General features: G+C 43.7%; 1 protein-coding gene across 2 annotated transcripts; it reads left to right on the forward strand.

Moving 5' to 3' along the window:
- Nucleotides 1-1,305: 1,305 nt before the first annotated feature.
- On the forward strand, nucleotides 1,306-22,803 carry ipo8 (importin 8). Of its 2 annotated transcripts, XM_080850822.1 has the most exons (25): nucleotides 1,306-1,422; nucleotides 2,065-2,146; nucleotides 2,413-2,569; nucleotides 2,884-3,042; nucleotides 3,249-3,405; nucleotides 3,789-3,878; nucleotides 4,188-4,282; nucleotides 4,401-4,485; nucleotides 4,567-4,701; nucleotides 7,430-7,529; nucleotides 7,692-7,768; nucleotides 7,988-8,104; nucleotides 8,215-8,304; nucleotides 8,762-8,927; nucleotides 9,625-9,785; nucleotides 14,701-14,826; nucleotides 14,977-15,043; nucleotides 16,128-16,253; nucleotides 16,926-17,023; nucleotides 17,459-17,554; nucleotides 17,714-17,934; nucleotides 18,180-18,385; nucleotides 19,750-19,974; nucleotides 20,783-20,912; nucleotides 21,998-22,803. In XM_080850822.1, the coding sequence occupies exons 1-25, from the start codon at nucleotides 1,339-1,341 to the stop codon at nucleotides 21,999-22,001; spliced, it is 3,054 nt and encodes a 1,017-aa protein (XP_080706948.1). In that variant the 5' UTR covers nucleotides 1,306-1,338; the 3' UTR covers nucleotides 22,002-22,803. The 2 variants fall into 2 exon arrangements, with proteins under 2 accessions (XP_080706948.1, XP_080706947.1); XM_080850821.1 differs by having other exon boundaries at nucleotides 14,701-15,043.
- Nucleotides 22,804-24,884: the final 2,081 nt, after the last annotated feature.

The following is a 24,884-nucleotide window of genomic DNA, read 5'->3' on the forward strand; positions in this document are numbered from 1 at the left end:
GAGGACCTTTCATTTCGATGCCAGTGGTGCTGGTAGACTGGCACTGTTTTCTTGTGACCATGAAAATGTCTTGTAGCTGTTGCACATTACTGACCAAATATAGCAGTCTTCACTGTGCACATTGCCAAATCCTCCTTACTAGGTGGAAAGTTTGTTTCTACTTACTGTTGATGGGTATAGAGTTTCTGAGCCATACAGCATTTAATACAATGTGGATTCCTATGTTTGTTTTTTCTTTTCCTATCCCCTTTAATTATTTAAACTCTACCATGGCTTTTGAGTGGAGAATGTAACTGACATTACTTGACTAGTTAAGCACTTTAACAGGAAAACCCAAAGTGTTGCCTTGTGTTGTAGGAGGGTGTGGTGTGGGTTAGTGGTATGCACTGGAAAAGGCTAATATGCTTGAAGTTGAAAGATGCCTCTGTGCCTAAATAAATCATGAAATCCTTGCAGTTCATTTGCCTGCTCTGGTTCATTAAGTTCATCTACAAGGGAGTCTGAGTGAACGGCTGCATGGGGTAGGGAATTGCCTAATAAAATATTGCTGTGTCTGAAATGCTTGGTATTACAATCCCCAGCAATAACACCACTTTTTGGGTACGTTTTCCAAATATCTTAACCTGTAAAGCGTATCTTCCAGGAGTTGCTACTTGCTAATACAAGAGTAAGGCACGGCTGTGGTACATTAGAATTCACACATTCACTTCATATAAATGAGTTTGGCAATTTTGGTCCATTTACCCCAAGTTAAAGCACGTAGGCTATCTGCAAATGTGTGGTTGCTCTCCCCGTTGATCCACATGCAATAAACCAGCTGGCCTAAATATGCAATGCAGCAAATTTGCCGCATGTGGCCTATTTACCAAAGCATCATTTTACCAGAGGCAACTATCCAGCCTTGGGAGATCCTTTTTATTTTGAAGCGACGTTGACAACCACTGTTCCCGTTTTTGAAAGCATACACACAGTTGCCACAGAATAGGAACAAACTCAAACCTAAAACCCAGAGAGAAAGGCTACATTTTTTTCAACGGGCTGCATTAAATCAGCATCGAATTGATTAGATCAAACGCGATTCAACCGTTGTTTTCAAGTCATACAACGCCTGACTGGCTTGTTAGATTAATTCGTTTCATCTATTTCCTTGTCGCCTTTCTTTGTGCTACAATCTGGCTAGAGCCTACCGTAAATCGTTCCTATTTGCATTGGTTTACGACCGCCGCTTGCTGCTTGTCGGTAAAATGGGGCAGGGCTGTCAGGACGCTTGGCCGAATCTTGAATAGCCAATGCATGTAATTGTGAAAGGATAGAAATTCTCGTTTAACCACAGGCCCTATGGATCCTAACAGGATTATACAGGCTTTGAAGGGAACGATAGACCCTAACCTTAGGATAGCGGCGGAAAATGAACTCAAACAGGTAACTATCACTCTAAGACAACTTTGTTGTTTGTGTTAGGGTAGACTGAATACCCAATCAAAGAACAAGAGGGGTGTCCATCCATGCTTCTATTCGGAATTCCAGGCCTAAGTTCGAGATCTTATTAAAGCTGAGTTACGTCCTCTATGCGTATCTCATCACTATTGAAGGACCATAGTAGTGTCTTATGGTGAAACGCTCCATGCTAAAACAGGAAATATTTGTAACGTTATATCGCGTCGGTAGCTATAGCCAACAAAAGGCAGTTTTGTTTTGCATTTGACATCGCGTTCTCCGTCTACGAAACAGCATTCACCTACAAAGTCAGCGGCCGCACACCGCCACGAAAATTGAAGTTAAGGAGTAAAGCAACATCAATACTTGATCAAATGAATCAAGATATTTATACAACTTTGACAATGGTGCACAACGCATTTAGTTGCAATCATACGTGAGTTTAAAATACTTAACGCACAGTGAAGAACCACTTCTGAAGTTTTCGTGATATGTGGTGATGTGTTGTTTGTTCTTCGTTGTGAGAAACTGAGTTTAATGCTTGTGACACCACTGCAGGCTATGTTCGCTTGTGATATAATTATCATGTACATAACCCTATAATGATGTCCAATGTCTTTCTTTCAGTCTTTCAAGATTATCAATTTTTCCCCCACACTGCTCCAAATCATTGTGTCGGAGCAGGTGGAGTTCCCTGTTAGGCAGGCAGGTAAGACACACACACACACACACACACACACACACACACACACACGCACACACACACACACACACACACACACACACACACACACACACACACACACACACACACACACACACACACACACACACACACACACACACACACACACACACACACACACACACACACACACACACACACACACCAATATACTAAAGATATCACATGTAATATGGAGGCAGAACGTTTTCTGTGTCATCTTAACTAATCTGATGCCATACTTGGTGCAGCGGCCATTTACCTGAAGAATATGATGGGGCAGTACTGGCAAGATCGAGAGCCTGGCCCAGGGGAGGCAGTCTTTCCCTTCAACATTCATGAGAATGACAGACAGCAGATCAGAGATAACGTTGTTGAGGCCATCATCCAGTGTCCTGAGTCCATACGGTGAGTTCATCTAACAGACACTCTCCAAACAGCCCTTTCCACATGTCCATTCTGTTCCAGCACTTGAATTTTTTGTGTGCACCTTTACTGTGTGTTTGAAAAAGTTTCATGTTGCAGTTTGGCAAATGTTTTGTGTGCTTTTTCCCTCTGAATGGCTTTATATTTGTGTTATTGTGTTTCTTCATGCCTGCTCGTATTCAGAGTTGTCCTGCTGTACATCTGTGTTCTTGTGTTTCTTCATGCCTGCTCGTATTCACAGTTGTCCTTCCAGAGTTGTTCTGTGTTATTGACAGTATTTATGTTTTGATTGACAGGGCTCAGCTGACCGTGTGTCTGCGGGCCATCATCAAGCATGATTTCCCTGGGCGCTGGACAGCCATTGTGGATAAGATCGGCATGTACCTCCAGTCCCAGAACAGTGGCAGCTGGTACGGCAGTTTGTTGGCCCTATACCAGCTGGTCAAGACCTATGAGTGAGTATCCACATTGGCCTGTGTCCTCATTGGTCATATTTCAACCCCCACTAACCAATGACAAGTTCTGGAAATTTTGCACACCTACCCCTGGCACCCTAAAGTAATTGTAGGTACACAAGGGCAGCTGATGTTAGTGGTACTGATGCTGTTGTTGTTGTTGTTGTTAGTGGTACTGATGCTGTTGTTGTTGTTGTTGTGGTCAGGTTCAAGAAAGCTGAGGAGAGAGACCCATTGATAGCAGCAATGCAGATCTTTCTGCCACGCCTCCAGCAGCTCATGTCCCAGCTGATACCCGATGCCACCGTCTTCTCCGTACTGATCCAGAAACAGATCCTGAAGATCTTTCATGCACTTATACAGGTGAGCACGTATGTGTGAGTATGTGTGACGTCTTTGCGTACTGATCCAGAAACAGATCCTGAAGATCTTTCATGCACTTATACAGGTGAGCGTGTGTCTGTGTCAGTCTCTGTGTCCATCACACACAATATATAGATACAAACTCTACATAGACAGTTACAGTATATATTGGGAGTTGACATATAGAGATAGTGAGAGTTGCAGAGGGGTAAGAAGGACCTGCTGCTGTTGGTGAAAGTACTGTTGCTATTTTCAAACAAACATGCATGTGCTTATCCATAGAGATTTGCTGCCTCACTGCTGACTACTTCACTGTTTGTTTTGTCGTGATAGATTGATTTAGGGATCATAGCCACACATTCACACAGATTCTGTTCCTGCAGTACTCCTTGCCTCTCCAGCTGATCAACAACACCGTTATGACCCAGTGGATGGAGATCCTGCGAGCTGTCGTGGACCGTGGAGTTCCCCCGGTAAGGCTGTGTCCCATCCCCAGGCTCTGTGCCGGAGTAGTGATGGGGCTTCAGTTGTGTCTAGTACTCCTAACAGAGGATGGTCATGGATGTGCAACTGTTCCCATACTGAGCCTAACATTAACATGCTCTCCTCGTTAGTCCCCTCTGAAGCCCAACTGATCAGGCATGCTGCAGTTGTCAGTAAGGGGAAGAGTATTACTGCATTGTTTATATAGAAATAACATGTGCTGGGTGTTGTGGAGCTATGAAAAAATCCTTTAATCCTTGAAACATCCTTGGAATTGGGTTCTTTGTTTTGATTGACAGGAGACTCTGGAGGTGGATGAGGATGATCGGCCTCAACTGGTGTGGTGGAAATGTAAGAAGTGGGCGCTGCATATCATCACACGGTTGTTTGAGAGGTGAGGTCTGGCTTTTGACTAGTGATGCTCCAGATGTGCAGTGATAATGCTTCATATATTTGTGTTGATACTTTATGGTAATACATATGGCAGTTTATTTTTAACATCTTGATTGCAGATATGGAAGTCCAGGCAATGTTACAAAGGAGTATTTTGAGTTTGCAGACTTTTTCCTAAAGACATATGCAGTGGGGATTCAGCAGGTAAGCGCTAAACACATTGTTATTGCTTCTATGTGAATCTTTGGGGATCTACTGTTTCATCTTTGTCATGTCTGTTTGAAGGTTTTACTGAAAGCTGTGGACCAGCACAGACAGAAGCAGTATGTAGCCCCCCGTGTGCTGCAGCAGTCTCTTAACTACCTGAACCAGGGCGTGTCGCACTCACTGACCTGGAAACAGATGAAACCACACATGCAGGTGAGATGCTCAAACCTGTCTGTGGACTGGGTTAGGGTTAGGGTCAGATGCTCAAACCTGTCTGTGGTTCAAACCTGTCTGTGGACTGGGTAAGGGTTAGGGTTAGATGCTCAAACCTGTCTGTGGTTCAAACCTGTCTGTGGACTGGGTTAGGGTTAGGGTCAGATGCTCAAACCTGTCTGTGGTTCAAACCTGTCTGTGGACTGGGTAAGGGTTAGGGTCAGATGCTCAAACCTGTCTGTGGACTGGGTAAGGGTTAGGGTAAGATGCTCAAACCTGTCTGTGGACTGGGTAAGGGTTAGGGTCAGATGCTCAAACCTGTCTGTGGTTCAAACCTGTCTGTGGACTGGGTGTATGTGTTCACAGTTTTTCTCAATTGCTTACACACATTTTTTGAAAGCATGCCTCATTTTCTCAAAACTCTAAACACAAATCCCAAAACCACTCACACGAATTTGCAAAACCCTTTATTATTCCTGCAAAATGCTACTTTCCTTTCAAAACAATGTTATGTCACCTCAAAAGGGTATTTTGTTTTCAAATAACAAACACAGACCATTATATGATTAGATATTTCTAAGCATTGATTGAACACTGATGTGCTCAATGGAAAACACTACTATGAACGGGAAAACACCAGTTTGAAGGCCTTATAAGGAGCATTATGCTTTTTCATGTTCACTGTTACTGTACGCTTACTCCTGTAGTAAAATATATATCTGTATAATGTTTTTACGCATATCAAACAACACACAAATATACAGTTACAACTAAAATATTTCTTTATTTTTTCAAAAAGTGCTGAAGCCTATACATCACAGCAAACACAACTAAATGTCCAAATGATTTGCACAGAGCAAACAATAGGTTATAGGCCAGTACAGTCAACAAAAAAAAGAAAGAAAAATGTAAAATAAAAAAGGACAAAAAACTACTGCATCCTGTTCTAGCTCAAGACAATATTGACAATGTTGTATCAGAAATAGACCCACACAGTGTTGTGAAACACTTGAAAATAACATTGGGTTGGATTACAAAACAGTACAGTAATGTGGCAGTGCTGATAGGACGCAATCAGTTGTGGAAATGTTTTTGACTTACTTGCGCATAGTCATAGCATAATTTTTTGACTCTTTCAGAGTTTCTGACAAAAGGCACCCTGTACACCTGCTTCATTCTCAAGGTGTTCTGCCTTAGAACATGGTCCACTGTGGCTAAGCTCACTGTATTGATGTTTAGGAATATGTCTTGGTCATCCATGGTTGCACTTTGTATTTGTTTACGTAATTGCACAAATACACAGAGATGGGCAAAAATACATCAAAATGTATTTTGATACAAAATACCCTTCAAATAAATGTATCAAAATAAAATACAGAATACTGTTGCCAGAAAACGTAACAAAATACAATACATGTATTTTGAATTTTTAAAATACAGGAAATACTTTTTCTGAATTTTCAGTTTTCTCTCAATTTGGTATAGCAGAACATTCAGGTTTGGGCTATTCAGTGGCGTAACGTAGTTATCACGGGCCCAGGTGCAGGCTATTATGACGGGCCCTTGTCAGTGTTGTAAGGCAGTGGTTCCCAAACATTTGAGTCCCGTATCCTTTTTTTCATGTTAGTAACCGCCTTCACCACGCCCCTGCCCCAGCACACATATTCTGCGTATTTTCAGATGGTCTAGTGGTAGAATCCAACAGAAAAAAAATCTCCTTCTGCCTAAACACTGAAGAAAGTATTTTGAGTATTTTAAATACAAAATTACTCCACTCTAAAGTATTTTGTTACAAATTACATTCGATTTTTTATCGGCCCTATCAAATACAAATGACAAAATACTCAAAAGTTAATTAAAGCAAATACAAGTAATTGAAATACTGCCCATCTCTGCAAATACAGTACAATGAAAAATACTCTACAAGAATACTTTGCTCCTGATAAGGCATTCAAACTAGTGTTTTCCTGTCATAGTAGTGTTTCTTATCTATTCCCTCTTCTGAATGTCCGGAGAATGGATGCAACTGAGAAGCGGCTTATGTTTGGTTGAACCCTCTGGCCAGCCTCCTGCACGGTCAAACCATGATTGTCCACAGTGGCCTGAATATCATCTGAGATAATGGCTCTCCTTCTTGCTCTTTCTCTTTATCCTCTTCCTCCTCCTCCTCCTCTTACTCTCACTCCTCTGCCTTTCTGATCACCTCTCACTTCAATGTTGCCATTAATTGTTCTCCAAACCAGGAGTTAACCTCTGGCCATCATATTGCTAAAGCTTTGATTTAAAATTGCACAACAGCTGTGGAAATGGAAGTTTTGCCATTTGAATAGCAGTGTGTTCAGTCTGAAAACAAGGAGGTTTTGGCTTTGATGAAGTGTGCAAAGTAGACAGGACGGTGTTTAGTGTTTTAAAGAAAGTGTGGTTAACAATTGAGATCTGTGTCTAAAGCAGATAATTGTGCTTATGGTTTAGCATAATTGGTTTAGGGAGTTGGCACATGCGTTACAGTTTGCTGTCATTGTGTTAGAAGTTCCAGTTTTTGAGTGTAATCAATCGAGAAAACCTGTAATAGCGTGAGATGCCTAAACCTGTCTGGGGACTGGCTGTATGTGTTTAATGACGTGTTGAATCAAGCTTACAGAAGCTTTCTCTTTCTGCCCTATTTACTTTTATTTTATGCAAATTTGCAGCGGTTATTTTTTCCTATGTGCTTTTTCTGTCCTCACAGGCGATAAACCAGGACGTGATCTTTCCACTGATGTGCTACAAGGATGAAGATGAGAAGCTGTGGCAAGAGGACCCTTATGAGTATATCCGCATGAAATTCAGTGAGTTCTCCTGTCTGACTCTAGTCTCCCAGCACATTCCTTAATGTAGTCGGACCTCATCTAGTTTACTGTGGCAAATTCCCTTATATGGGTACGGTATTCCATTCTTATTTATTATAAATTATACAAATTATTTTGAAACTTTACTGTATGTTTTCTCAGATTTATACGACGACCATGTTTTCCCTGCAACGGCTGCTCAAAGTCTGCTGTGCAAAGCAGCCAGAAAACGAAAGGAAGTGAGTGCCTATACTTACTATATTTATAAACACTGTGACTCAGTCAAGGCTTTATAGTCAGTATCACTATGAGCTTCATGGTCACGTAGCCCAGATCATTTAGAGTGGAACATCATTTGATATGTAGAATAAGTATTGATACATTTTATTCTGAAACAGGACCTGTTTCCATCTCCCAGTCCAAATTATGCCAACATGGCGGTTTTTGGGTCCTCCTAGGTTCTTCCTCAGATGATGGAGTTCTGCCACCAGATCCTGATGGACCCCGGTGCTGACCCCCGCAGGAAGGATGGTGCACTGCACGTCATCGGCTCCCTGGCTGAGCTCCTGCTGAAGGTAAATGAACACAGAAAGTAGTGCAACATCAGACTTTTATGTGCTGAGATGGTAAAGCATATCTATTCAGATGTTAACTCTGTCCTTCTTTCTCTCTCTTCCACACATAGAAAAGATTGTACAGGGATCAAATGGAACTCATGTTACAGAACTACGTGTTTCCACTGCTAAACTCAAACCTTGGCTATTTGCGAGCTAGGGTGAGTAAAAAGTATTGATGTGTGTGTGTGTGTGTCTGTGTGTGTGTGTGTATGTGTGTGTGTGTGTGTGAGAGAAGGAGCGAGAGAGCGCACCATTTCTGTTTGGAAGTTTTTATTTCTATTGACCCCAGCTCATTTCTTGGCCCACAGTCCTGTTGGGCTCTACGTTCACTAAATGTGAGTTCACAGCTGTATTCTGCCATTCCTCCTCCTATATCCTTATTTCACTTCTGGCCACTAGAGGGTGCAACATTCAAAGTATTTCACAGAGTGTTTCACAAGTGTTCCTGGGTACTGGTGCATTGGCGTACTTTTCTTTTTCTCATATTGTAGACATTATTTTTCAGCCCTGTAATCCTGTGTGGATTGTTAAATACTTTTTTCCATCATTGGTTGTTGGAGTTTTCTACCAGTAGAAAGGTTTGTCATGATGTGTCTGGTCCGGGTCTCTCCTCAGTCCTGCTGGGTCCTGCACTCGTTCAGCCCACTGAAGTTCCATGATGAACTGGTCCTGAGGAACGCAGTGGAGCTGGTCAAGCAAGACCTGATCGCCGACAAAGAGATGCCGGTCAAGGTGGAGGCGGCCATCGCCCTACAGACCCTTGTCAGCAACCAAGAGCAAGGTCAGCAAGAGTTCACATCTCCTTTGTTGTGTCCGGTGCATATGCTGTCCATTCCTCTGTGAAAGCTCCTCTCATGTGTTTGCCACTTTTTCAAGCATGTTTTTGTAAGCAACTAACGTAGTACTGGTGTCATCTTCAAACTAATTTTCATGGAGTCTGGCATCACGTGAAGGACAGATTAACACACATGTTGCCTTGGCTGTGCACTATACTGTATAATTGTTTGTCCGGACCGGACCACCTCAGTGCCAGTTGTGCTGTTGTTGGTGTTCGAAGTGGAAGTTTTTCGACCCAAACTCCTAACTGCTGCGTTTTAAAAAGGCTTTAAATTATATAATGATTCAAGATCACACTAGAAGGTTAATAACATATATGAGTCCCTTAAATGAACAAAGCATTCACACCTTTCTCATCCTGAGTGGAGATGTTGACATTGTTGTCTTTCTATTTTTATTTCACACTTGGTCATCTATAGGAGGACTAGACATAGTCACAATAGACATTTTTCTCACCAAATGTTATCTTTTGCTGAACTAAAAGCGTATTTAAAAAAAAAAAAATACAACGTCTCACCCAACATTCACAATACTGATCATTTTGAAGTGATTATTTATAATGACACATTCATATTAAAATTCTTTGATTAGAAATGTATATTTGTTGGATGTATCCCAGCATGTTGTCCTTCTCCCTCTAGCTAAGGTCTACATCCGGCCTTACATCCGGCCAGTGATGCAGGAGCTGCTCCACGTCATCAAGGAGACTGAGAATGATGACCTCACCAACGTCATCCAGAAGATGATCTGCGAGTATAACGAGGAAGTGTCCGTCATTGCTGTGGACATGACACAGAACCTGGTACGGTCATCTGTCAGTTTATTTGTCTGTCTGTCAGTTTATCTGTCTGTCTGTCAGTTCATCTGTCTGTCTGTCTGTCAGTTTATCTGTCTGTCAGTCAGTTGTATGTATTTTTTTAGCCGGTTCACAATGTGTGTTGGTCTCTATGCCTATGTGCTCTTTATTGTTTTGTAAACATGATAACAGGAAGCATGAGAGCCAGGCACACTACAATACCTTATGGCAGGTGGCATGTGTCATCCTGATGGGGAATGTGGTTTTTGAGCTCTGTTTCAGGAACGTAGAGGGAACAGAGGGGAAATGCATCACACTCAAATTAACACTAATTTAATACTGCCATAATGACTGTAATGTAATATTAGAATGATGTACACACACACACACGCACACACGTGCAGGCAGGCTGGCATCAGCTTGTCTCTCCCTCATTATGTGTCAGAGTTAATGAGGTCATTGGATTAAATTGCTCTCTTGGCAGGCGAGCTCTTGATTATCCCAAACACAGCTCTCATCTCCGAGGGACTAAGATCCTGTAACAGGATGTGTGTTTCTCTCTCATCTCCGAGGGACTAAGATCCTGTAACAGGATGTGTGTTTCTCTCTCTCTCATCTCCGAGGGACTAAGATCCTGTAACAGGATGTGTGTTTCTCTCTCATCTCTGAGGGACTAAGATCCTGTAACAGGATGTGTGTTTCTCTCTCATCTCTGAGGGACTAAGATCCTGTAACAGGATGTGTGTTTCTCTCTCATCTCTGAGGGACTAAGATCCTGTAACAGGATGTGTGTTTCTCTCTCATCTCCGAGGGACTAAGATCCTGTAACAGGATGTGTGTTTCTCTCTCTCTCATCTCCGAGGGACTAAGATCCTGTAACAGGATGTGTGTTTCTCTCTCATCTCTGAGGGACTAAGATCCTGTAACAGGATGTGTGTTTCTCTCTCATCTCCGAGGGACTAAGATCCTGTAACAGGATGTGTGTTTCTCTCTCATCTCCGAGGGACTAAGATCCTGTAACAGGATGTGTGTTTCTCTCTCTCTCATCTCCGAGGGACTAAGATCCTGTAACAGGATGTGTGTTTCTCTCTCATCTCTGAGGGACTAAGATCCTGTAACAGGATGTGTGTTTCTCTCTCATCTCTGAGGGACTAAGATCCTGTAACAGGATGTGTGTAGAGGGAACAGAGGGGAAATGCATCACACTCAAATTAACACTAATTTAATACTGCCATAATGACTGTAATGTAATATTAGAATGATGTACACACACACACACGCACACACGTGCAGGCAGGCTGGCATCAGCTTGTCTCTCCCTCATTATGTGTCAGAGTTAATGAGGTCATTGGATTAAATTGCTCTCTTGGCAGGCGAGCTCTTGATTATCCCAAACACAGCTCTCATCTCCGAGGGACTAAGATCCTGTAACAGGATGTGTGTTTCTCTCTCATCTCCGAGGGACTAAGATCCTGTAACAGGATGTGTGTTTCTCTCTCATCTCCGAGGGACTAAGATCCTGTAACAGGATGTGTGTTTCTCTCTCATCTCCGAGGGACTAAGATCCTGTAACAGGATGTGTGTTTCTCTCTCTCTCATCTCCGAGGGACTAAGATCCTGTAACAGGATGTGTGTTTCTCTCTCATCTCTGAGGGACTAAGATCCTGTAACAGGATGTGTGTTTCTCTCTCATCTCTGAGGGACTAAGATCCTGTAACAGGATGTGTGTTTCTCTCTCATCTCCGAGGGACTAAGATCCTGTAACAGGATGTGTGTTTCTCTCTCATCTCTGAGGGACTAAGATCCTGTAACAGGATGTGTGTTCCTCTCTCTCTCATCTCCGAGGGACTAAGATCCTGTAACAGGATGTGTGTTCCTCTCTCTCTCATCTCCGAGGGACTAAGATCCTGTAACAGGATGTGTGTTTCTCTCTCATCTCCGAGGGACTAAGATCCTGTAACAGGATGTGTGTTTCTCTCTCATCTCCGAGGGACTAAGATCCTGTAACAGGATGTGTGTTTCTCTCTCTCTCATCTCCGAGGGACTAAGATCCTGTAACAGGATGTGTGTTTCTCTCTCATCTCCGAGGGACTAAGATCCTGTAACAGGATGTGTGTTTCTCTCTCTCTCATCTCCGAGGGACTAAGATCCTGTAACAGGATGTGTGTTTCTCTCTCATCTCTGAGGGACTAAGATCCTGTAACAGGATGTGTGTTTCTCTCTCATCTCTGAGGGACTAAGATCCTGTAACAGGATGTGTGTTTCTCTCTCATCTCTGAGGGACTAAGATCCTGTAACAGGATGTGTGTTTCTCTCTCATCTCTGAGGGACTAAGATCCTGTAACAGGATGTGTGTTTCTCTCTCATCTCCGAGGGACTAAGATCCTGTAACAGGATGTGTGTTTCTCTCTCTCTCATCTCCGAGGGACTAAGATCCTGTAACAGGATGTGTGTTTCTCTCTCATCTCTGAGGGACTAAGATCCTGTAACAGGATGTGTGTTTCTCTCTCATCTCCGAGGGACTAAGATCCTGTAACAGGATGTGTGTTTCTCTCTCATCTCCGAGGGACTAAGATCCTGTAACAGGATGTGTGTTTCTCTCTCATCTCCGAGGGACTAAGATCCTGTAACAGGATGTGTGTTTCTCTCTCTCTCATCTCCGAGGGACTAAGATCCTGTAACAGGATGTGTGTTTCTCTCTCATCTCTGAGGGACTAAGATCCTGTAACAGGATGTGTGTTTCTCTCTCATCTCTGAGGGACTAAGATCCTGTAACAGGATGTGTGTAGAGGGAACAGAGGGGAAATGCATCACACTCAAATTAACACTAATTTAATACTGCCATAATGACTGTAATGTAATATTAGAATGATGTACACACACACACACGCACACACGTGCAGGCAGGCTGGCATCAGCTTGTCTCTCCCTCATTATGTGTCAGAGTTAATGAGGTCATTGGATTAAATTGCTCTCTTGGCAGGCGAGCTCTTGATTATCCCAAACACAGCTCTCATCTCCGAGGGACTAAGATCCTGTAACAGGATGTGTGTTTCTCTCTCATCTCCGAGGGACTAAGATCCTGTAACAGGATGTGTGTTTCTCTCTCATCTCCGAGGGACTAAGATCCTGTAACAGGATGTGTGTTTCTCTCTCATCTCCGAGGGACTAAGATCCTGTAACAGGATGTGTGTTTCTCTCTCTCTCATCTCCGAGGGACTAAGATCCTGTAACAGGATGTGTGTTTCTCTCTCATCTCTGAGGGACTAAGATCCTGTAACAGGATGTGTGTTTCTCTCTCATCTCTGAGGGACTAAGATCCTGTAACAGGATGTGTGTTTCTCTCTCATCTCCGAGGGACTAAGATCCTGTAACAGGATGTGTGTTTCTCTCTCATCTCTGAGGGACTAAGATCCTGTAACAGGATGTGTGTTCCTCTCTCTCTCATCTCCGAGGGACTAAGATCCTGTAACAGGATGTGTGTTCCTCTCTCTCTCATCTCCGAGGGACTAAGATCCTGTAACAGGATGTGTGTTTCTCTCTCATCTCCGAGGGACTAAGATCCTGTAACAGGATGTGTGTTTCTCTCTCATCTCCGAGGGACTAAGATCCTGTAACAGGATGTGTGTTTCTCCTTCTCTACTGCAAGCTCACTCTCCTCCGTCTGTCAAAGCTGTGGATCTGTTCCTGTTATGTTCTTTTTTATCTACAGTCAGGGCAGCATTAAGGTGTCTATTAGCACTACTATTGTTACTAAAAGCGGTAAAGTACAGCGGTACAGTTTGTTTAGTTATACACAGGATGAGACATTTTTAATTCCTTGTGTTATTGGTTGGGGACTTCCCATAGTGGCCAATTATCTCACTGTGACGTGCAAGTACTCAAATCCAACAACCGAACCTAACATAACCAACATGCCAAATGCCAAGCCATAGATCCTGAGGATACCACAACGCACTACTGCCTGGTAACAGACGCTACATGCGCTGCCTGTTGTACCCTGGATCCATAAAGGCCCTCCTTGACAGTACAACATGTGCTGTCATGCACTGTTAAACACCACAACCTGACTGCCCAAACACTGAACCTGAGCAAAAGGATACAACAATAACAATAACAAACTTTGTGAGCATTTCAGGCAGGCACCTTCGTTCATCAGTGTTTGGGTGAATTAAGCCCACAACACATCCAGAAGGCTCAATGGTGGTGTCTGGCGTCCCAGACCCACCCGTTCTCCATACTCATGATGGATTCAGACACCTGCTACTACCAAAAACAACAACACATATACCTAAAGATACACCTCAGCAAGATTTCTCAGTGATATTTTAGGTTAATTCACAAATGAGTAATCTGCGAGCGCCTCAGCCACAACTGCTGGCTTGCTTTTTCAGCAGCCTCAGACAACTCCTTTAAAGCTCCTTTGAAGGACCGTCCTCAAACCAAAATCCATCAGAATTGTTGTCCATCTCTACTGGTCTTGGGTGTGCTTGCCAAACTCATTCCCTCGCGTCCGCTACCAGTTCTGCATACATTTAGCTTCTTCCTTTCAAAGGCCTCCGCAATCGCATCTTCAAAGGGAATCGTTAACTAGAAAAAGTAAACAATGCACTCATACTCAAAAATCATCCTGGCTGGTCTGATAGCAGTCACAACAATGCACTGTGGAATTGGAAGTTGTCAGTATCTATTATCTGTTAAGTAAGGTCTGTAATCTATAACCATAGTACATTTCAATCTCTTGATGGAAACAGGCAGTAGATAGTTGGCATAGAGTAAGAATAGGAAAAGCTTCTCTCTGATCTTTCATTTTGCATTCTAAACTGTTGTCAAGGTGTAAAAAGGTAGTCTTGTGATTGTGTGTGTGTTTATTTATGAGCACGTGTGTGTGTGTGTGTGTGTGTGTGTGTGTGTTGTGCAGGCTGAGATCTTCCGTAAGGTGCTGGAGAGTGAAGAGTATGAGGAGTGTGAAGATAAGACCGTCATGGCTCTGGGGATTCTAAGCACCATCGACACCATCCTCACAGTCATGGAGGACCACAAAGAGGTACTGCCTTACATACACACACACACACACACACACACACACACTCAAGCGCACAGACGCACCATACACACACCTCTCTCACTCACACACTCGCACATAAAAAAACACATCACACACACCTCTCTCTCAAACTCACATTTCTTTTTTCAGATTACCCAACAGTTGGAAGGCATCTGCTTACAGGTGATCGGCTTGGTTCTGCAGAAACCTATCATAGGTAGGGTACTGTGTGTGTGTGTGTGTGTGTGTGTGTGTGTGTGTGTGTGTGTGTGTACGCCTACAGATGAATATAATATATGGATTGTTCTGTGCAGTTATGTTATTATCTGACTCTATTCTTCAGATGTTTTTTCCCCCTCATTTCTGCATTTTGTTGTTTTACTTTCTCCAGCAGAATGTGATTACCCTTAACCCTGTGCTCTCAATAACTGCACTCATATGGTAGTTAGCATTTCCTATTCATGCCCAGTTTACGCTAATAACATAAGCAATGCGCTGACAAAAACACAGTTCTTCTGTTGACCTTCAGGGAGACCACATGCGCTTAAGATCCTTTCCTTTGTGGTGCATAATGTAAGACTATTAACGGCTCAAGAATGAATATTCATCAAGCACAGCTCTTAAGCCCTCATACCTTAGGATCTCCCTCTGCACAGAATACAAATGGAGCACCTTAATCCCACAATGAATGATTATGACATTTAATTATGAAAGTTAATTAATCTTAGCGCGGCCCATACTGCGGCGTGGTGGCTTTACTCAATCATGCTTTAATTGTCACCTTTGTGTTTAATTCCTTGTCGTAGCCGTGCGGGGCTTTGTGTGGACAGAATGGATGAGGAAGAGCGTTAATGAAAGTATTAGCATGATAAAATGGCTGGGTGCTGTTACAAAGGGCTCTTTTGAGAGGCGTGGGTGTGTACGGGGAGGGCGGCCCAGTGGAGCCGCTTCTCCCCCGTAGGGAGTGCGTGTGTGTGTGTGTGTGTGGGTAGCGGCTGTGATCACGGAGGATGGAGGCTCTGATTGAGGGGATTTGATGGGTTGGGGTTAGGCCTCCTGTCTGATAAGTTTGACAGTGGCTGTTTTTGACGGAGGCTGTGTGGGGATTTAGGAGGGATGATTCGTTTGATTGAAGCTCTGTGTGTTTGTTCGGAGGACTTGTCACTTTTCTTTTCACTCTGATGTTGATCAAGCTTTTGTTCTTTCCTTCTTTTTCTTGTCTTTCTTGTTGTGTCTCCTTCTCGTTTTCACAAACCACACGCTCACTCACGTACACGTTCTCTCTCCTCTCCCCTCTGTAGAGTTCTATGAGGAGATTCTGTCGCTGGCGTTCGGCCTGACCTGTCAGACCATCTCCCCACAGATGTGGCAGCTGCTGGGGGTGCTCTTCAACGTCTTCCAGCACGACTGCTTTGATTACTTCACAGGTAACCGCCAGTCTGAATCCACCACAGCCAACTCCACCGCGCCCCCCCCCTCGCACCATACAGTACAGGCACAGGTCACAAAGCCAGACTGGGGTTAAGAGAACCCGTCATGCATCAGAGATCTGAGAGTCAAATCTGCATCAAAGCAGGACCACAACAGCTGTGAGAGACTTGGAACCACATCACAAAGCTCTGAGTCAGTTAGTCAGTCAAACTAAAGTGACACTCATTCCTTCAGATCAGGGTTCATTTTTTTCATTTTATGGTGTGGGACCGCTTGTTGTCATTTACGGTCCTGTTTATATACGGTCCTGTTCATATACAGTCCTGTTTATACACGGTCCTGTTTATATACGGTCCTGTTTATATACGGCCCTGTTCATATACAGTCCTGTTTATATACGGTCCTGTTTATATACGGTCCTGTTCATATACAGTCCTGTTTATATACGGTCCTGTTCATATACAGTCCTGTTTATATACGGTCCTGTTTATATACGGTCCTGTTCATATACAGTCCTGTTTATATACGGTCCTGTTTATATACGGTCCTGTTCATATACAGTCCTGTTTATACACGGTCCTGTTTATATACGGTCCAAGTAGGACTTGTGGTGTGATGTATGACAGCTGAGATTAGATTCATATGAAGAATGGCTTTTTTTCACACAGATATGATGCCCCTGTTGCATAATTATGTGACCGTGGATACGGATACACTTCTGTCCAATCCCAAACACCTGGAGATTATCTACACCATGTGTAAGAAAGTAAGTGGCCCTCCAATGTTGCCTGTTGTATTTGTCTTATTATGCAGAGAAACGTTGAATTCTGAGCTAGCTAATCTGAACTGTGGTTTTAGCTGCATGGTGTGTAGGTCAGTCTCCCTCAGGACATGGCCTTGGTATTACTAATTAACAAAGATTTACAGCTTTTCTAACGGCTCAACATGTTTGGGAAAAGCCTTCAATTTAAGTCCTCTGGATTTTAATGAATGAGGAATAATTAAAAGTTCCACAGAAATGTAAAATAATTAGTGGTCTTGTTTATCTCGGAGGGTATGGCCATGAGTATTAAGTTGTGTTTCACAAAACTTAAAAACACTATGACCTCTCTTGCCTCCTTTTGAGGGAAAATAATGCCTTGATGACTGTCTCCACGGAGATTTTGTCTGATTCCCACTGATTCCCACTACTCCATTGCAGGTGTTAACCAGTGACGCCGGGGAGGATGCTGAGTGCCACGCTGCCAAACTCCTGGAGGTCATCATCCTGCAGTGCCGTGGCAGGGGCATCGATCAGGTAAACACAGCTGTGTGTGTGTGTGTGTGTGTGTGTCTGTTTGTGTTGGTGGTGTCATTAAGAAAATGTATCACTCAAACAACTCTGTCTCTTTCTTAATTGTGTTGGTGTGTGTATGTGTGTTTGTTTGTGTGGATGCCTGTGTGTTCCATCTCCCAGTGCATCCCCCTGTTTGTGGAGGCCGTTCTGGAGCGCCTGACGCGAGGAGTGAAGTCCAGTGAGTTGAGGACCATGTGTCTGCAGGTGGCCATCGCTGCTCTCTACTACAGTCCCGCCCTCCTGCTCCACACACTGGACAACATCCGCTTCCCTCACAGCCCAGAGCCAATCACAGCACAGTTCATCAACCAGTGGATGAATGACACAGAGTTCTTCTTGGGGTAAGATATCCATGTTTACATCAATGTTGTTTGAGCATCAGGAGATATGCATCATGCATTTCAGTCAATTACCATTCATACCACTGCACCAAGAGCATAGCAGTGTTTTGCCAGTGTACTGGGCCTGTTGTATTCACATTCCTGCAGCTACCACTAGAGGGAGACATATATTTGCTCCTGGTTTAAGAGTTGCTGCTGGTTTTAGATGAACTATAGAACTCCACTGATTTCTCCTCGTGCGTTAGTCTCCACGACCGTAAGATGTGCATCATCGGCCTGAGCATGCTGATGGAGCTGCCCAGCCGGCCGGCGGCGGTGGATACGGTGGCCGTCCAGATCATCCCCTCCGTCCTGCTGCTCTTCCTGGGCCTCAAGCACATCTACGCCTCCCGCATGCTCCACAAACAAGAGGCCCTGGCCAGGGGCCAAGGCACCGAGGAGGATGAGAACGGTAGGAGAAGAGACTAGCAGCCAGGCAACAGCAGCACTCTCACACAGCTTCACAGAGCCAGATGTGGTTCTCTGTGTGAGTGTGTGTGTGTGTGTGGGGGGGGGGGGGGGGTCCAATCCGTTTAAAGTTTGGATCACTGTGAAAATAGGCTATTGAAAAGGCTACTCCCATGACCATCTTCTACTCAAGTCCACCCCCAGTATCCCCCCCAAAAAAACAGCCTTTGAAGTGCTCCACTTCAGATCAGCCTTCACAAGATGCTGCATTGGTAGAGAAATGTTCTTTCTGGTTCTGTTTAATGGTCCCCACCCACTTCTAAGCAGAATGCGCTCCATTCTCTCCAACTGCATCCTCTGAAAGCCTGGCTCCAGGAGGCTATTACTCAGAATGGGCCGTCTGTGGAATGAACGTTTGTGAAATGAACAGACTATTTTGGATAACTATTTTTTTAATGTTTTTGTATTATAGAGCACCTAATGACCTGTAGCTTGCAGAGGCAGAAGCATCATTTTTCCCCTCAGTGTAGGGAGGTCCCCCTCTAACCTCAGTTTCATCAGGTGACACTGTAATCATGTGTAGCAGCCGTGCTCTGGGGCTTGCTGTGAAACAAAATGGTGTGCTTGCGCAGAATGAATAGATTCAATGTGTATCACTCAATTTGTATTAGTAGCTTTCAGCCTCTCAAAAAATTCCTCCAATTTAGGAGAAGTCTCCAGTGTGTGGGTATTATAATATCTTTTTCAGATCAGTTTATTTGATGTGACTTGGCAGTTCACTCTTGTGAGGGAAAGTTTTGAAACAGAATCGAGATATAAGCAGTGAAGACCAAAGCACAGTGGGGTGTATTATATTTTTATTAGATTTTTTTCCCCCTTCCTGTCTAAATGATTGAATCTTGGAGCTCCCAAAGCTCTTCGACACAGATTATAAAAACACCCGGTAACCTGAGGCAGAAGCCAGTCAAGCTTAATGTACCAATTAATTACACTACATAACCCATCAGCCCCCTGTGGTACTGCTGGAATCCTCATCTTTATGTCTGTCGGATGACACAGACTGGATTCCAAGTAGAAGGAGGGAGCTGCCTCTAATGGGTGACAGAAAGAATGTCAAGTGTGAAATCAACCATTTATTCCATTTATATAGCTTTTAATGTGGACTAGTCAGGCATTTCAGCAGTAACCCAAAACAACTCCCACACGTTAATCCCCTTTCACATACATTTTAAACAGTTGTAATACATTATTTCATTTTGTGATTTGGGTTGGAAAGCTGCCTCCCATTTCCCTATTGTTAGCTCTTAATATATCTCTGCGTGAGATCTAGGTGGTGGAGGTACTGATGTGTCATGTCCCAAATTCCAGAAGAGATTCCGAGCGATGAGGATGAGGTGAGCGAGACCCGGAGCTCCATGCAGCAGTCCTGCAGCGCTCCGGCCAGCCAGGGGGACGAAGACGAGGATGACGATGACGAGGATGACTACTGGGATGAAGAAGGGCTGGAGGGCACACCGCTGGAAGAGTACAGTACGCCCCTGGACTATGACAACGGAGAGGACGAGTACCAGTTCTTCTCAGCATCCCTGTTGCGTATGTAACACACTTACACACACACACACACACACACATGTGACACACACACCTAGAGATTCACACAAACTATCTCTCACTCTACAAAATGTAAGGGAACCAGGATAGAGATGAAAGTTTTATCAGGTTATGGGTCTTTCTTTAAAGTAGATGAGATTAGATTAGATGAGATTAGAATTAAGTCTAGATTCAATTTTGTTATCAGATCGCTCCTCCTGCCTCTTACGATTTCATATTTGTATAATAGGGACATATGATAGGGAAAAAGTTGGAAATCCCTAAATTGCAAGGGCACACTACATTCAAAGTCCCAGAAGTTGCCACACAGTCACTATTAAAACCAAATATTAGTGTGGTACCTTGCCAAGGACCTTCAGGTCATTTCTCTTTTGTCATGGAAGTGCACCTGCTGCCCTGACCCCACACACTTGAATTGTACTGCCTGTTTCACAGTGTGCATGTGTGTGTGTGTGTGTGTGTGTGTGTGTGTGTGTGTGTGTGTGTGTGTGTGTGTGTGTGTGTGTGTGTGTGTGTGTGTGTGAGCTGACTTGACACTTCTTCAAGCTGTAACAGTGCTGAGCTCGGACATCACCCCATACATCATAGCCTTGTTATATACAGTATGTGTATACACACACCACACCAGCACATACATTTGGCTGAAAATCGAATCTGCAGGGACAGAGTTTCTCTTTCATACACGTCATAGACACACACACACACACACACACACACATACACACACATACACGTGTGCGCACACACACACACACACATCTCTACTCACAGTGTTGTGCTGGTCCTGCAGGGGTCCAGAGCTCAGATGCGAGCTGGTACCAGAGTCTGACGGCTCCACTCAGCGATGACCAGAAGAAGCAGCTGCAGGAGATCTACAGCCTGTCACAGCAGAGGAGGAGCACCGTCCCTAAGGGACAGTGGTGAGTAAGGTGTAGGGCTGTACGGTTAATTGCATTTGCGATTAAATCGCAATATGGTAAAACGCGATTTTCTAACCGCATTGTTTTAAGATGTTACATTTTGCACATAGTGTTTAAAGCAGCATAATGGATCAATTGCTAATCCCTAACGAGGTGCTAGTGGCTCAAACTAGCGAATATTTGATTACTTTGACACTATGACAAACTAGTTAGTCTAACATCTAGGACAGTCAAACATCAATCAAGTGCAACACAAGACAAAGCAAGACGGCAAATAAGCTACTTACTAGTTCGGCAGAAAGTACAAACCGGGCGGCTTCAGGCAAACCTACATAACGCAGTCATTTGCCCAAGGACCCTGGTATGGCAATGGCACGGAGGCGATTCTCCATATTAAAAGTAATTGTAGTGCCCCAATTTTTTAAAAGCTGTTATTTAAGGTAAAACTGTTTATCCTTACCCTAACCATGAAGTACAATTACTGCATAATGCTTTGTGTTTATACTTACAATGACTTGTAAAGCCACCGATTTGTTTCTGTAATGAGCGGTTCAATTGAATTGCAAAATGTGGAAAAGAATATTTTACACTAAATGTATCTAATATTGTGTTGGTCATATTTAAAACATTCATTACGTTTTTTTGGGAAAAAAGAGGATAAAATGAAAAAAAAATTGCATATTAAATCACAATCACAATCACAATCACAATATTTGGGGGGGAAATCGCAAATAGATTATTTTCCCAAATCGTTCAGCCCTAGTAAGGCCTGTGTGTGTGTGTGTGTGTGTGTGTCTGTCTGTCTGTCTGTGTGTGTGTGTGTCTGTCTGTGTGTGGGGGTGTGTCTGTGTGTGTGTGTGTGTGGGGGTGTGTGTGTAAGCATGTGAGAGCGTCATGAGAGGAGAGAGCTGACCAGAGAGGAAGAGGAGTGGTACTAAAAGGAGAGAGGGAGAGTTACGTGTGGTTGGGGGGGCAGTTGAGTGCTGGCTTATAGAATTGGATTAAGGGAGTTGTCAGATGTGTTTGTGTTTAAACATTTGAACATTTTTCATGTCAAACTAACTCGGTCTCTTTTGTTTTTACAGTTGAAATGGAAAGAGAAAATGCTGGAGGTGCACATGGAGCGGATGCTTTGGGCTGGGATCTTTAGCAGATTAGCCCAGGAACCGGTTCAATCTAGATCAGACCTTAAGCATCCCATCATGAACTGGTTTCACTCAATCATCTAACCAGACCCCCTGTGGTCTGGGAGCTAGACTGGACCACTGAGGCCACATGGCTGTGGGCTAGAGGTTGCTTTGGGTCAGCCAGCCACCAGCTCACTCATTCACCAGTGCTGTGTTTGTGAAAGAGAGAGAGAGAGTGTGTGTGTGTGTGTGAGTGTGTGTGTAAGAGTGTGTATGTGAGCGTGAGAGAGAAATAGTGTGTGTGTGTGAAAGGGGGAGAGAGAGAGAGAAAGTGAGAGTGTGAGTGTGTGTGTGTGTGTGTGTGTGTGTGTGAGAGAGAGAGAAAGTGTGAGAGTGTGAGAGAGAGAGAGAAAGTGTGAGAGTGTGAGCGAGAGTTAGAGTGAATGTTTTGTTCTGAATAGGCTGTGTGTGTGAGAGAGAGAGAGTGAGTGTGTGTTGTTCTGAATGGGGTGTGTGTGCACATGGGTGCGTGTACATATCTGTGTCTTTCTTCCTCTGCTGTGCTTTCTCTGTCCTGAGTTGCTGTGAGGCTGGACTTAGGCTGTGGAGCTACACCGTCAGGACAGTGCTGTCCTCCTTCTGGACAGACTGAAAGACAGACAGACAGACAGAAGAAGAAGACTTGGAAGTTGGGAGACTTTTAAGAGTGTGCGTCTGCAGTTTTGTGTGTGTGGATACACTCTTCTTTAGCATATGAAATCTGACTTGAGTAGATGATGGCACAAGTACACTCTGTGTTTTTGTTTTTCTTTATGTAACAGATGAGTTTTCTGAATTAACTTAAAAAATAAAAAATCCATAAACTGTATGTAACATCCAGATGCTTCTCCTGCCTCTGTGTGTGTGGGTGTGTGGGTGTGTGTGTGTGTGTGTGTGTGTGTGTGTGTGTGTGTGTGTGTGGGTGAAAGAGCGAGAGAGAGAATCAGGGGGTATGTGTGTTGGGGGGAGTGAGGAAGAGGAGGCAACCTCTGACCAATAGGTCACTTAAGAGGGCCGTCCAGTGGTGGAGTGCATCAGCAGCATAGATCACTGATCACAGGTTAAAGGGCCATCCAGTTAAAGAGCCTTTTATTCGCATCGGCCTAAAATCACTGAAATCAAACAATGAATCGATGGAACACGACATGTGACCACAGAACTAAACAGGTCCAGGCTCTTTGACTGGTCAAGTGAATAGGAGGAATCCACATTAATGGCGGCTGAGTTTTGAAAGATTCTGATAGATGGTGTTAAGATGTGCTGTAAGGTAGGCCTGCTCTTGGAGTCAAACAGAAGGTCAGTAGGGGCGTCTAGAGGGCAAAGCAGACATGCATTTCCTCTTTTCACTATTTTCCATTTCATGAACCTTTTTAAGGTGCAATGTAGAGGCCATTTTCACAGCAAAAAAGCTCCTTCAAGGGTTATTTACTGTGAAGCTGATGGTGAAAGGGGTTCTTAAGTTAACCTCATTGTACATCCAGCGAGTTTCCTAAAAGAAGGTCCCTTATCTGGACGTAGGCCCTCCTTTATTCTACCCCTGGTTAAAGGTAAGATCTTTTAGACCTCTGCCTTACAGAAGATTTCGATACTAAGTAGATACTTATTTACAGGTGACATTTATTTACTGTATCACTTCTTCCATGTCACTCTGAATTTTTGTCTCTGTTTTCTGTGTCTATGACTGCATAGCTCTGAAGCTGCTAACCTTAGACTTGTGTGTCACCCCTGGCTAATGCGTGGTGCTGACAAAGGTTATTATTACAGAAGGTGTTTGCTGTCAGCATTAACAGGAGAGGCAACACTACCTTCCAATATACTCATGTAGAAAATCAATTTCATGTTCTCGCCTTCTCACTCCATTCTCACTATTCTCTTGTTTCTTTCTCTCTCTGAATTCATGTTCTTGCTCCCAGAGTTATGGCCTAGAAGCGCTCATGCGTTGTGCATCTTGAGTGTTACGTTTTTCATTAGTGTTGTGCTGCAAGCCTGAACTTGGCTGGAGTGAAGGACAGCTCTCAGACAGCTCTCAGTCTCCCACTAACCCATTCTACTAAATAGGCTCACTGTTCCTCCTGCCAGGCAGAATGCATGTGCTCCTTCTTATATTTTAAATGGCTTTTGAATGGGGTCTTTTTTTGCAAGTAGAATTCTCTTTTTAAAAATGTTCCTTTAACTGTTCATTATGTAAACATTTTCAGGCCTACTGTTTAGAGGAGGAAAACAGTCAAGGAAGTTTCAAGGAATAAAGTGTCTATGTGAAGATATAAATAAACTGATCGTACATATTTATCTGAACACTAGGTTGTAAACAGTTCAGGTGATGGATAGCAAGAGCCCACACCAGACCAGTACATTATGAAGAGCCACACCAGACCAGACCAGACCAGACCAGTACATTATAAAGAGCCACACCAGACCAGACCAGTACATTATAAAGAGCCACACCAGACCAGACCAGTACATTATAAAGAGCCGCCACCAGACCAGTACATTATGAAGAGCCACACCAGACCAGTACATTATGAAGAGCCTCACCAGACCAGTACATTATGAAGAGCCACACCAGACCAGTACATTATAAAGAGCCGCCACCAGACCAGTACATTATGAAGAGCCTCACCAGACCAGTACATTATGAAGAGCCTCACCAGACCAGTACATTATGAAGAGCCACACCAGACCAGTACATTATGAAGAGCCTCAGCAGACCAGTACATTATGAAGAGCCTCACCAGACCAGTACATTATGAAGAGCCACACCAGACCAGTACATTATGAAGAGCCTCACCAGACCAGTACATTATGA

Source organism: Sprattus sprattus, assembly GCF_963457725.1.
Source record: "Sprattus sprattus genome assembly, chromosome: 14".
Classification (NCBI taxonomy): domain Eukaryota; kingdom Metazoa; phylum Chordata; class Actinopteri; order Clupeiformes; family Clupeidae; genus Sprattus; species Sprattus sprattus.